This window comes from Apiotrichum porosum (assembly GCF_003942205.1).
Source record: "Apiotrichum porosum strain DSM 27194 chromosome Unknown scaffold_20, whole genome shotgun sequence".
In the NCBI taxonomy this organism is placed as follows: domain Eukaryota; kingdom Fungi; phylum Basidiomycota; class Tremellomycetes; order Trichosporonales; family Trichosporonaceae; genus Apiotrichum; species Apiotrichum porosum.
This window is the reverse complement of record NW_021167127.1, coordinates 1-12,297: the sequence shown is the minus strand read 5'-3', so window position 1 is coordinate 12,297 and position 12,297 is coordinate 1. Positions and strand designations below refer to the sequence as shown.

The 12,297-nt window shown below is 59.3% G+C and overlaps 6 protein-coding genes and 1 non-coding gene across 7 annotated transcripts; 3 read left to right on the top strand and 4 right to left on the bottom strand.

The window, feature by feature from the left end:
• Positions 1 to 1,192: 1,192 nt before the first annotated feature.
• On the bottom strand, positions 1,193 to 3,139 carry EHS24_005200 (uncharacterized protein; the record flags this gene model as incomplete). Its single annotated transcript, XM_028620734.1, has 3 exons — positions 1,193 to 2,571; positions 2,673 to 2,859; positions 3,056 to 3,139. 3 exons carry the CDS (start codon positions 3,137 to 3,139, stop codon positions 1,193 to 1,195), a joined length of 1,650 nt encoding a protein of 549 aa, XP_028471950.1.
• Positions 3,140 to 3,686: 547 nt separating this feature from the next.
• EHS24_005199 (uncharacterized protein) lies at positions 3,687 to 4,848 on the top strand (the record flags this gene model as incomplete). The annotated part of the gene is made up of 5 exons (XM_028620733.1): positions 3,687 to 3,910; positions 3,966 to 4,022; positions 4,128 to 4,198; positions 4,248 to 4,320; positions 4,377 to 4,848. The coding sequence occupies 5 exons, from the start codon at positions 3,687 to 3,689 to the stop codon at positions 4,846 to 4,848; spliced, it is 897 nt and encodes a 298-aa protein (XP_028471949.1).
• Positions 4,849 to 5,159: 311 nt separating this feature from the next.
• Positions 5,160 to 6,868, top strand: EHS24_005198 (uncharacterized protein; the record flags this gene model as incomplete). Its single annotated transcript, XM_028620732.1, has 4 exons — positions 5,160 to 5,403; positions 5,472 to 5,531; positions 5,590 to 6,014; positions 6,065 to 6,868. The coding sequence occupies 4 exons, from the start codon at positions 5,160 to 5,162 to the stop codon at positions 6,866 to 6,868; spliced, it is 1,533 nt and encodes a 510-aa protein (XP_028471948.1).
• An 88-nt stretch (positions 6,869 to 6,956) lies between these two features.
• EHS24_005197 (uncharacterized protein) lies at positions 6,957 to 7,922 on the bottom strand (the record flags this gene model as incomplete). Its single annotated transcript, XM_028620731.1, has 2 exons — positions 6,957 to 7,577; positions 7,641 to 7,922. 2 exons carry the CDS (start codon positions 7,920 to 7,922, stop codon positions 6,957 to 6,959), a joined length of 903 nt encoding a protein of 300 aa, XP_028471947.1.
• Positions 7,923 to 8,459: 537 nt separating this feature from the next.
• On the top strand, positions 8,460 to 8,556 carry EHS24_005196. The gene has a single exon. It is a non-coding gene; the product is annotated as a tRNA-Glu (tRNA).
• A 165-nt stretch (positions 8,557 to 8,721) lies between these two features.
• On the bottom strand, positions 8,722 to 10,215 carry EHS24_005195 (uncharacterized protein; the record flags this gene model as incomplete). Its single annotated transcript, XM_028620730.1, has 2 exons — positions 8,722 to 8,741; positions 8,790 to 10,215. The coding sequence occupies 2 exons, from the start codon at positions 10,213 to 10,215 to the stop codon at positions 8,722 to 8,724; spliced, it is 1,446 nt and encodes a 481-aa protein (XP_028471946.1).
• A 577-nt stretch (positions 10,216 to 10,792) lies between these two features.
• EHS24_005194 (uncharacterized protein) lies at positions 10,793 to 12,288 on the bottom strand (the record flags this gene model as incomplete). Its single annotated transcript, XM_028620729.1, has 4 exons — positions 10,793 to 11,884; positions 11,974 to 12,017; positions 12,057 to 12,230; positions 12,281 to 12,288. Coding segments are annotated over 4 exons (1,318 nt in total), but the record flags the coding sequence as incomplete, so codon positions are not given.
• Between the last annotated feature and the right edge of the window lie 9 nt (positions 12,289 to 12,297).

Genomic DNA, 12,297 nt, shown 5'->3' with positions numbered 1-12,297 from the left:
GTTATATGGTAGCCTCCTGTGTGCGTGAACTGGGGAGACCAGAAGAACATGCTAGCCTCCCAACGTCCCAAGTATCCACACCCTCTCGACCCTCCCGATGCCTGCGCAGGTCACGTTTACCAAACACCTCTTCCCACGTCGGTTAACGCTCCCTGTTCTGTCGTCACCATAATCAGCATCCGAAGCGAGTTGATGGCGGAATGTGCCTTTTCTTGCTACATTGCATATATCCACTCCTGCCGCTGTAAGCTGGAGGGATGTCCGGCGCCGGCCACATGGCCTAGGCCTGGCGGCGTCGATACGTCGACGCAGAAAGGGCTGTTGACACTCCCTAACCGCTCCGTCATTCCGGCAGTTACATGAGCAGGTCGTGAAACATAACACGCATATACCTGACACATTCCGTCCGAACTTGGTCTAACAGCAGATCAGCACCTCTGTACCTCTGTCATGGTTTTGAGTTAATCACAGCCGGTTCGGCAGCTGTTTTCAGTACTGTGGACCTTGGATACTGCTGCCAGTCGTTACGGGTGCCCATTTGTTCGCCGCCTTGAACATGGCGTCTAGCACAATCAGATATGTCGGAGACCTTCACAGTTCAGTTCGTATGCTTGTCGCAAGGTGCTGCAAGTTGTATTGGGCTGCAGTGTGCCGTGTTTATGAGGGTACAAACCTCTGACTGCGGTGTCGTGGAGTGGCAAGGTGACTTGCTCGGATACAACCCAAAGCCTGGTATTAGCTCGTACCGCCCGGCCCGTTCAGCGCACCGGCACATGGTTTCCGGCAGCGCTCCTCCGTCCTGACGGCCCGCAGAGGCACTGCGGCACTGCGGGGCGTCCCACCTCGCCACATCTGTGCGGCGAGGTGCAAGGAGTACTGACGTGGCAGCACACACGGACGTGGAGGACCAAGGATGGGCGTCAAATCCAACGAGCCTCGAAGGTCACCGTCAGTAGCACGTTCTTCTGCGCCGAGCGAGTGCAGGCGATGGTTTTGCTTTGCGTAAGCCTGCGCCGCTCGTCCTCATCAAGCAACAACGGACTGCGATCACGACTGACATGCTCGCTCCCGTGGTCTCGCTCGGCGCCTTGGGTCTGTTAAATTTGGTTTGATAAAACTACCATGCAAATCATCTGTTCTACAAGGCCAATGGAAGGGGCCACTTCATAACGTTGTGTCTCCCTTTCTCTTTTTACTCCTTGCTGCTGCGGGTGGCACGCTTGGTGAGACCCGACGCCTCGTCCTCGTTGATCTCCTCGATCTTGGCCACGGGGGCGGCCTTGGTGGCGTCGGCCTTCTTGACGGCAGTCTTCTTGACGACGGTGGGCTGCTTGGGGCCGGTGGACTTGGCGGCGGCGAAGAGGCCAAGCAGGCCCGAGAGGAGGCCGACAAAGGTGCACAGCACGACGACGGCGGCGGCGATGACCTCGGGCATGGTCTTGACGGCGGCGATGGGGTCCTGCTGGGCGAGGGCGACAAACTCGTAGAACTTGAGGCGGGCCTGGTCGACAAACGACTCGGCCTCCTCGTCGTCCTCCGGGAAGGTGCCCTCGAGCTCGAGCTCGATGGGGCGCTTGACGCCAAAGGTCTCGTCGGCAAAGGCCTTGGCCTGGGCAACATCGTGACCAATGTAAATGTTGTCAAAGAGAATGTCCTCGGTCATGGTCCAGAGCTCGATACCGATACCGCCCAGGGGGGTGAGGTTGGCAGGGTTGAGGTCCTCGAACCAGTCGGGGTTGTCAATCTTGCGAGGAGCCCAGACACCCTTGTACTCGGGGTTGGGGATCTTGGGGGCGGTCCACTTGCCCTTGTACTCGGGGTTGCGGATCTTGGGGGCAGTCCAAGGGCCACAGCCAGAGACGTCGGCGCACTTGGGGTTGGGGACAGTGGGGCCGACCCAGTCGCCGTCCTCCTCCTCGTCCCACTCCTCGGGCTTCTCGGCGTCGGGGTCGGCAACCTCGAGGGGCTCCGACTCGAGCCAGTCCTCGGGAATGACGGCCTCCTCGTCGACGATGGTGATGGGGGCCTCCTCGTCCCAGTCGGCAGGCTTGACAGCCGCGACATCGTCAATCTCGGCAATGTCCACCCAGTCGGCGGGCTTCGAGTCGGTGGGGTCGTCAATCTCCTTGGGAGGGTTGACGGGAGGAGAGAAGTCCTCGAGGAGCGAACCAGCCGAGACCTCCTCCTCGTTGATGAGGATCTTGAAAGTGTTGTCGGGGTTGACAATAAGAGTGTAAAGAGCGGTGGTCTTGGTGAGCTTGGGGAGGGGGGGCTGGTCAAAGTGGTGCTCGACCCACTCGCCGGAAACGGGGTTCTTGTGGCGGAAGATGAAGTGGACCTTGTTGGTCTGACCACAGCGGTCGGGACCGAACATGATGGTGAAGGGGGTCTTGTCGGTGTACTCGCCGCCAGCGTGGAGCTCGGGGTTCTCGGTGAGCAGCTTAATGTAGGCACCACCGCACTCAAGGCCCTTCTGGAACTTGGCCTCGTACTGGATAACAAGGGGCTTGCCCTTGGGGTCGATGGGGTGCTCAAAGTTGGTCGAGATGGCGTGGTGGGCCGCCTTGGACTCTGCAGACGGCGCGTCAGTGGCTGTGCCATACAGATGTCGGGTCTTTTTTTCCTCTTCCTCTCCTTCTTTCCCTGGCGCCAACGAGGCGGGCATGACTCACTCAGGACAAGACCAGTGTCGCCAGTAATGGCAGGCAGGACCTCGGGCTCCTCAACAGCCCAGGTGCCGACGTACGAGAAGATCTCGTCGCCGACGGGGGTCTGTTTCTTGGCCTGCGAGACAGTCCAGCGCGACTGGGGGATCTGCTCCTGGAACTGCTCAATGTAAGGAGCCTGAATGGTGGACGCCTGTGTGTAATGTCAGCGACCTTGTTTGTGTGCACGTCCTCGCTTGGCCAGCGACCGCCGCAGCGGTGTGGGAGACAGCTGGAGAGCTGCCGACGACCAGAATCGCCGGCCGTGGTGGCCAGCGCCAGCCCTGCTGGCCTCTAGCTGTTGTTCCCCTCTCTTGACGCGTTCTCTTATGACTGGTTACGACACGTACCTTGAAGGCAACCTCTGCGGCGGCCGAGGCGGCGAGGATGAGGGCGCCGGTAGCGCCGGCGGTAACGACAGACTGGGGCTTCATTGTGCGAAAGGACGAAGAGTGTCTCTTGGCCGATTGAACAAGACGGAACGATGGAAGGGAGCGATGACGAAAGAGAAAGAAGAGGAATGGACACGGCGGGGGTGGTTGTTGTATGAATACGTGGAGGTCCCAGACGGATCTTCCTAATGAGTGCGTCAGACGAAACGGCCGGGGCAACGCGAACGGCCAACGCGCCACGTCGACGAGCCACGTGGGTGCGCGTTTTCAATGGCGGGGCAGATGGGGGGCCTATCTTGGGCACAACAGGTGTGGTAGGCCTACGACAAAGGATTGCATGCCTAATCACGTTTTTAGGCACGCATTCCCTCGCCCGGTGACGTACCTGGGGACAATGAGCGCTTCTCACGAGGGCAACACACGGGTCTGCTGCTCGCTCCTCCTCTCTCCAGGCCATCATCGTCGGGCAGTCAATCACATTGACAACTCGCAACATCTCTCGCTCTCTCTGACATCGTCCTATACTCCATCCAGCCCTTTCCCCTCTTTACCACTACCACCCCCGGGCACACTGCTGCCCCACCTTACCATGTCGGACGACAGCGCCCCTTACGCCGCCACCCACCCACACCCGGACCACATTGACATTCCTCCCACGGCCACCGGCACCATCAACGACTCCACCATGGCTGCCGTCGCCGTTGGTGCAGACGACGAGCACACGACTCTCCAGCCCAGTGGCGAGCGTCCTGCCCCCGCACGCGGTATCCTCAAGAACCCGATCCGCGCCACCTCGGACGGACGGGCTGACCGGTGCGTCCCCAATCCCGTTGCTCTGGACCTCTGTATATAGACTAACAACCTGCAGCCTCACTTGGGACGAGGCCAACATTGCCCTTACAGAGATCCAGAAGGACTCGCTCATGTGCGTTGTGAGAGAAAGAGAGGTGGTGTTAGGGACCATGTGGGCCCTCGCCTGGCTTCGGTTGCTGCGGACGCCCCCCGGATAATGACTCTAACGGCTCACCAGGAAGATTGACGAGCCCAAGACCCCGTATGTGCGATACGACGCTGTGAACGATGTGGTTTTGGGTATCGGAGGTACGTTTGACGGGAGCAAAGGATTGATATGGGCTGACCACTGTCGCAGAGGTGCCAGACCTCGACCTCGAGAACCAGGTGCCGTTCCCCCAGTCGCCCGCGGCGTCGTCGCACGCGGACAGGTGAGGCTTGACAGTCACTGCTGCAACTGAGCATGGGAAATGCTGACGGCCCGTAGCCCAACCCAGCTGCACCGCGAGCTCGTCGAGGCCAACACTCAGACCAACGCGCGCCGCGCGTCCAACGCCACGTCGTCTGGCTCGTCGCGCTCCGCCTCGTTCTCGCTACCCGACAAGCCGTTCCCTGTGCGTCCCGGCCAGCCCAGCTCGCCCTCGGCCAGCACGACTGCCATCCCGCCCCTTCCCCTGGGTGCGACCTACGCCAACACGTCAGCCAACACTGCCCCCTCGGTGGACGGTTCGGACGTGTTTGCCGACAGCGACGAGGAAGGCATGGACGAGGAGCAGAAGGCTCACAAGCGCGACTTTAACAAGAAGCGCGCAATGCACTATGGCCAGGAGGCGGCGCTCGCGCTCAAAAAGTCGCGCGAAATGGACGACGACGACGACGAGTCGGAGGACGCGGACGAGGACACTGAGATGACCGGCCCGCCCGTCCCTGCAATCCCCAACGGCGTGAACGGCGTCTAGGCGACGAGCGAAGAGTGAACACGCCACCTGTACACATATGCTGGCGGAGAGTGGGAGGGATGCCACACGTTATCCGCCTAGTTAATACCTTTTGAGAACGACTGCATGCTCGGAAAATGTACATTGAGATCTAGACGTTTTGTTGCGAGCCGACGGCAGAATGCGGGCAGCAACGGGAAGCAATAGTTTCCCCCTTGTACGTCATCCACCTGTGCCGACCCGCGTTTCCAAGCATACTCCCAGTGCGACGAGGGAGACAACAGTGTGAACATGTGTTTTGTGTTTCTCCATTTGCTCTCCACTCGCTCGCAATGGCCATGACTATACGAAATGGCTTGCCTCACCACGCTCGCAGGTTTGTGGCGGCCCGCCCAGTCCGACTCTTCATTGTCGGCCTGTTCATGGTGGTAATCGTTATCGGCCTTGGACTGCCCGTGTTTCCGGGCCACAACGCCGTCCAACCAGCCAGTGGCGGCTCTGGATGGTTTGGGAGAAAGAAGGTCGACGTCTCGCGTCTCCGTGTAGCTGTCCTCGAGCCCAGCATGTACCACGCCGGTGAGTTTTATAAACGGAGAGATGGTTGCTGTCTCAACCTGAAACGCGCGCTAACTGACTCTCCTCAGAGGTTGTTGCCGCCGTGCTGGGTGTGATGGACGACTTGAACACAGAGACGACCCTGTACGGTAAGACATCAACACCTCCACAGCTTAAACAACACCAACTGACATGGGGTAAACGCAGCACGGCAGGTCGAAGTCACGGACGCGCTCCACCAGATTGTTCACGGCTCATCTCCCAAGTGGATCACGGCACCGTGGGACCTTGCAGGTGCCAGCATCGCCTCGGGCGACTACGACGTTGCAATCATCACCACCTGCGACGTAAAGTTTTGGATGGGCGGCGGGGGCTCTGAGGAGATCCTCGACGACCTGCGCTTCTCGGCGAGTACCCGTGTCGTGTGCATCCCACACGAGATCGAGTCGTACGGGTACCGCATGGGCGAGGATGATTTCGGCATGGTGGGGACGTTTGGCCTTGGTCAACGACTCGACTATGTCACGCTCGGCGCACACTCGGCGCGAGCGCTCACACACAGCCTTCGCCGGTTTGCCAGAGACAACGACCAGCCGTTCTGGGAGAACACGCCCATCGAGTCGTTTGCGCCGGTGAGTGGCGTCTGCGCACCTGTGGCGGGTTGTTGCTGATCCAGACACAGGTGTTCGAGGTTCCGGCCACTGTACCCAAGAAGACACACAGGAAACAGGTCACAAAGGCTGGCATCGTGGGCCGCATCGACCTGGACCACCGCGACTATTCGCGTATACTGCAGGAGCTGGAGCAGTCCATTATGCGTGAGCTAAACTACCGTCTGCCTTGGGTTTCAGCTCACTCCCCAGTCAACCCGCAACTGTGGGGCTACGAAGTGATCCACCACAGAGAAGCCGGTGCCACAAGCTCAACACTGCGGCTGTCCAAGGTAGACGACGACGCATTCACGCTCCATCTCATTGGGTTTGCGAGCGACCGGCAGCCCATATACCCTGCCCTCTTGCTGGACGAGGACTCGCCCGTCGTTCACATACACGAGGGAGCGAGCACAGCCGAATTCTACACCCTCGTGCGCGACCTCGACGTCCTGCTGCCGGCATTTATCGACGACCTGTATGTGCAAGCCCGGTCCAGCGCGTCCATCCCCACAGCGGTCATTGCCGAGACGCCACTGCTCGCCAACGCACCCTTGTTGGAGGCATACACCTACCTCAACCCCATCAACTATATCCTCTCTCCGTTGGCATGGAGTGCGGTTGCGTCGTTGGCTACGTTGCGGCGGGGCGGCGATCCATGGGTCGAAGAGTTTGGCGCTGTGCCGCCGCCGGCTCCGCCACCTCTGCAGCCACACTGGTGGACGAGGAGGAGCGAGCAGCCCGAGCATTTCAGTACGTCGGAGGAGTACCGGCGCGCTCTGAGAAGCGTCAATGCCGAGGTGTGGCGACGGATCCTGGCCAAGGCGTTGCCCTAAGACGAGATTCGAGAGACATTTCGTGCAGCTTTATATTTCCCATGCATGATTACCCGTCGTCGTTATATACAACTGATTGCGTTCCTGTCTACATAAGCTTGAGCTTCTTGGCCACATGCCACGCCGCAACGGTCATGCCCTGCTTCTTGGTCCCGCGAACCACCTCTGCCATGACGACCTCGCCGTCCCAGTCCACCTCGCACGTGGTGCACCACTCGCCAAGCTGCGTGTTCGTGGAAGTGTACCGCGGGAGGGGCCGCTTCCTCTTGGACATTTCAGTGTTGAGAAGCGACGTCGCGCCCTGCGCGGCATAGTCCTCCACGATATCGCTGCCGGCCACGCTCTCGGCGACGGCGACAGCACTGCTCATCTCGGCATGCGCAAACTGGAGGATGGGGGTGAAGAGCGGTTCGATCCAGGCGCGGAGGTAGTCCATCGCCATGCCGTCGGTGCGGTCCTCCAAGGCTGGGAGCGGGGGCAGAGCAGCAGGGACGACGGGCTGCTTGGTGGCGTACGCGCCTGGCGTGGCCGAGTCGAGATAGTCGTAATAGGTCGACGCGACGCGCGCCTCAAAGACAGTAGCCATCACGCGCGTCTGCTGCTTGATCATCGCAGCGGCGTTGGGAGCGGCGTGCAGGGACGTGTCCAGCTCGTAGCGGCGCGCAATGTCCGCAAACACGTCGTTGTTGACTACCAGCGCCTTGAGTTTCTGCACACATACAAGGGTCAGCCCCACGGCCACTGCCACGGCCACTGTAAGTGCCGTACCCACCGTTGCACCGCCGCATGGGAGCCCCGGATACCTGTCGTTTGCCATGAGAGTCACAATAACGCCCACCAGCGCGTCGCCCACATGCGCGAGCTTTTCGTAGCCTTCCTTTCCGGCCTCCATTTCCAGCACCTCGTTCTGGCGCGGGGAGCCGTGGATGCTCGGGTGGGTCGTGGCCGCGACGAGCAGGTGGGGCGATGCAATGGGCGGGAGCGCCGGGAACTGGATCGAGTCCGGGATGGAGGCCGTGAGGCCGATGAGTGTGGGTGGGAAGGTAGGGGGCATAGTGGTGGAGCTGGATTCGAGCACGGAGACAAAGTGGCAATGTCGCAAGGACGGGACGCTGGCGCCGAGGAGGCAACGCAGCATGGGTTTATGTATCTGTCTGGGCCGGTAGCCGGTGGACGGTTGCTGCAGCTCGCATGTGTCACAGAAGGAGAAGGGAGTGTGAATAAAGCTCTGGCGCAACAAAGCGGACGTGTGTAGCGGTGTGAATGTGTGACGATCGCAGGGCGCCGTGCGAGCTGGCAACTCGACATGCGAGAAGGGAATGAAGAAGAATGAGAGTGTTGTTGTTGCCGGATGGGCGGGTATGTGTGTTGGATCCGAAGGTGGCGGCGATAGCTGAGACGTGTGGCATTTCCGTCATCATCTGCATTTTCCTCCACGTAGCGGCCTTCATACAACCCCCAAGGCCATGAACCTCATACCACGGCAAAGCGCAGGCTCTCTCTTGCAAGGGATGCATCTTTTGCTCTCCTATCTCCAAAACTGCACAGACAGCGACGAATCTCTCCTCATTCGCGAGTAACTAACATCGTCTCTTCGCTAGTATATCGGTTAGTATAACCGCCTCTCAATAGGGAGTTTCCTAATTGGAATATCGCGGTAGAGCAGGGTTCAACTCCCTGGCGGAGAAGCAGGACTGTCTGAAAGGACCTTCCCTTTTACCCTTTTTGGTTCTGGATAGGTGAAGAGATGAAGGACGCAAATGAACCTTTGGGACGAGAAGGTGGACGAGAAGGTGGACGAGAAGGTGGAGGCAACCCAGCGGATTGTCAAGCGGGGCTAGGACGGTCGCATGTCAATCGTGGCATGTAGTGACTATGTAGCTGGACACAGTCAGTTCCCCCGGACAAGACTGGCGCTTACTGTTCTGTCCTACGATCTTGCGTCTCTTGTGAACCCTCCCCGTGCGCCGGGCGACGCGGGGGTCAAGTCCGTTCGCGGCGCAGTACTGCGCTTGCTCGACTTGGGCCAAGTGGTGTTTCGTTGTGCACTGGTATTCCTGGCTGCCCCGCGTGGTGACCATGACAGGGACATTGGGGTTGATGACGCGGAGAGTAGCGTACTCGTCCGCTGAGAGCGACGTGACGACGAGGCCACGGTCGTCGACCACAGTCACGGTGGCGGGGTTTGGTGAGCGGGAGCTGGGGTCCTGGGTGTACAGGGTGAAGCGGTCGTGGCCGAGTTTGTGGCGATACTCGTCCAAAGTGTAGAAACGCAGCGTGCCAGTGGCTTGTGGTTGATTTTGAGCAAAGTCCCAGTCAACGTCGAGCAGGTATCGGTCGCCCGTCCCCAGGTGCCGAGTGTGATGGGCGGCAAGGACCGAGTCAAGGACGATGCGGCGGATCTCGGCTGCAGTGGTGTCACGGGGCAGGTTCATGCTCTCCCTCTGAATCTCAGTGACCCCGACCAAGTCCAAAGTAAGGCCACGAGTGTACTCTACAAAGTAGACTAGCCAGCTGAGAAGTGGCTGGAGGAAACCATAGTCGCAGGTAACACCGTCGATCCCCCGACGATCGTCCTGGCACGCACCCTCGGGGACGTACGCTGGTGGACCATCTCCTTGCTCTGTAGGCATAAAGATAACGACCACATGCTTGACCCGAGAGTGCGTGTACCACAGGTTTCTGGAACTCCTGAAACTCATCTGCAGGTGGTACTCGCAAAGTCCGATCCTGGGGTGGCGAGGGTCATAACGTATAGTCACGACATTGGTCCGAGCAGAAGAGAAGTGGGTGAATCCTTGATCGGGCCATACCCGCTGCCGAGGAGCGTTGGACCACCCATACTGGTTGGTGAGGGTCACAAACTCGAGACTCACTTTGGCATCCGGAGCGTGGGTTTCGCGGCTGAAAGGGCGGAAATGTAGGTCGTAAAAGTTTGGCAAGACTATGTGGTGGCGGCGAGTCAACGGTACGTTCTTGAGGCCTGCAGTCAACCAGTCAGAGTAATACTGGTACTCGAGGAGGTCGGCAATGACGGTATACGTCTGCAGGCGTTTCACCCATACCCCGTCCCGCACGACCGACTGGAGTCCCGGCAGACGGCTCCCACCAGGCGCAACGACCTTGAGGATGCCGTGTTGCCACTCTTGCCAGTTTCCCTTGTCGCTGTGGGTGACGACGACGTGGCGAAAGATGAGCTTGTGGGCGGAGTCACAGTACGTCTTTGACGTGCCCCTTAGTGCCAAAAGGGCGTGGCGAGGCGCATAGGACACGATCAGGTCCATGAGATGCGGGAACGCATTGGCGTCGAGTGACGGTTTGCCGTCGGTGCGCGGCACGAGCGGCATGGGGGTGTGCTGCCGCCGAACTGGGTGCACCTGCTGGCGTTTGCGCTTGGGCATTGCCCGAGGGAAGTGTTGATGGCCGTGATGATGATTTTGGGCGACGGAGTGGGCGACGGTGAGAAAAGAGAAGGAAAGTGGCAAAGGCGCGTGGCTCATATGTCAAAACAAGCTGGTTAGCTGGTTTGCCACCACCCAAACATCATCAGTAAGCAAGGTACCGGGTAGGAGGTCACTTGATGAGTCGGGCCGAGACCATCGTCAAAGGGAGCTGCATGTATGCAACCTCTTAAATGGTTACAAATCAGTCCCAACCTGGTGGACCGATGTGCTACATGCATGGTCCAGCGCACCCAAAAGACGACGGTGACTCGTTACCCGGCGCCACTGAACCCACCCCCAAGTCCCAACGATCGCAAGCTTCAGGTCGTGTCTATACATCAAAATAACTAAATTAAAAGCTCCTGCCACTAGTTACTACCTTTGACTGCTAGTTACTGTTAATGACAACGGAAAGAAATGTTCTGTCGTTTTGCGCGGGGCGTGTATTTCGTGCCCGGGGGGGGGATGGGGACGTTTTCACTCAGACAAGCGAGCCGGCCGGGGCAGCCTTCCACTGGGGAGGCGGGGAGTTGACGGGGTACCCGATTGTGGTGCCCGCGCCCTTCTCCTTCTCCACGCGAATGTCAAACTCGAGTGCGCCGCTGGACTTGTACTCGATGGAGGCATAGTTGCGGCGGGCGAGGACGTAGGGGCGCTTGACATGCGAGCCATCCGTGTCCTTTTGGAAGACGTCGACCATGTCCTCGTCGGTATGCTTCCTGTGGAGGGTGCGGTGCTTGTGGCCACCGAGCTTGGCGACGAGCCACGCAACGGGTCCGGGGGGAGGGGTGTTGACAATGGCCGAGGTGATGACGTTGAGCATGTACCGGTGGTCCGTCTCGGGCCCACCCTCCTTGTGCTTGTGGGTGAAGAGACGGCCCACGGCACACAGGTGGACATCACCCGAGAGGAAGGTGATGCGGAGACGCTGGCGGAGGGCAATGTCCTGCAGCTGAATTACAAGCGCATTACGCTCCTTCTTGTGGACGTTGGCGCACCAGTGGTCATTGAGGTCGTCAAGAAGCTCGGGTTCCTTGTCAAACTTGTTCACGAGGCTACCGAGACCCAACGCGTTGTGCCTTGCGAGCATGATGGCCGGGTTGTACTTGAAGCCAAGGAAGTGTTCGAGGAACGACATGCGCGGGTACGCAATAGGGACACCGAGGAGGAGCACAAGTTGCTGGACCGTGGGCGGGAGCTGCGAGATGGCGTAGAATGCACCTTCGTAAGACTCCTTTGAGACAATCTGGTGGTAGGTACGTTCAGCACGGCAGTCGAGGGCCATGAGGGCGACGTTGGGACCGAGGTAGACCATGAGCGAGTGGGCATGAGACTTGATGTAAGGGCCCATTCCACCAAAGAACAGGGAAGGGATCCAGTGGTTGCCAAGCGAGTAGTCGACGCCGTCAAAAGCGTCCACGGTGAACAGCTGGAATGCCAGGTACCAAAAGTAACCGCGGTTACCGATGAGGGAGAAAATAGGACCCTTCATGGTCGCGTCGTCGTAGGTACCGAAACCGTCAATGAGGTCGTGGTCGTCGAGCATGTTGACCATGGGGATGGTCGAGTTGGCCTGGCAAAGCCGTTCGAGTTACGACCAAACATCTTGCAGTAATGCTGGAAGTAGAAGTGGTCGATGGCCTTTTCAATATTGTCTGTAACTGGCATCGTGCGCTTGGTCTTCTTGTTCGGCTCGTGCAGCCATCCTGAGACGTCAGTTGTCTGAACGGAGAGCTCCAACGTACCTTGCAGGGAGGGCTCAAACGAGATCAGGTCGCTATAGATCTGGTCACCGCCGCCGACCATACAGTGGTACGGCTTCTCGGCGTGCTTCTCGAGCATATCCATCCACAGAGGGTCAAAGCCAGACTTGAACTTGCTGGTGCGGAACTCCTTCTCCTTGACACCGAGCGACAGGCCTGGGGCAAGGGTCAGCGCCACACGGTTTGCATGTGGTCGGTCGGCTTACCGTTGCAGCTGTGCGAC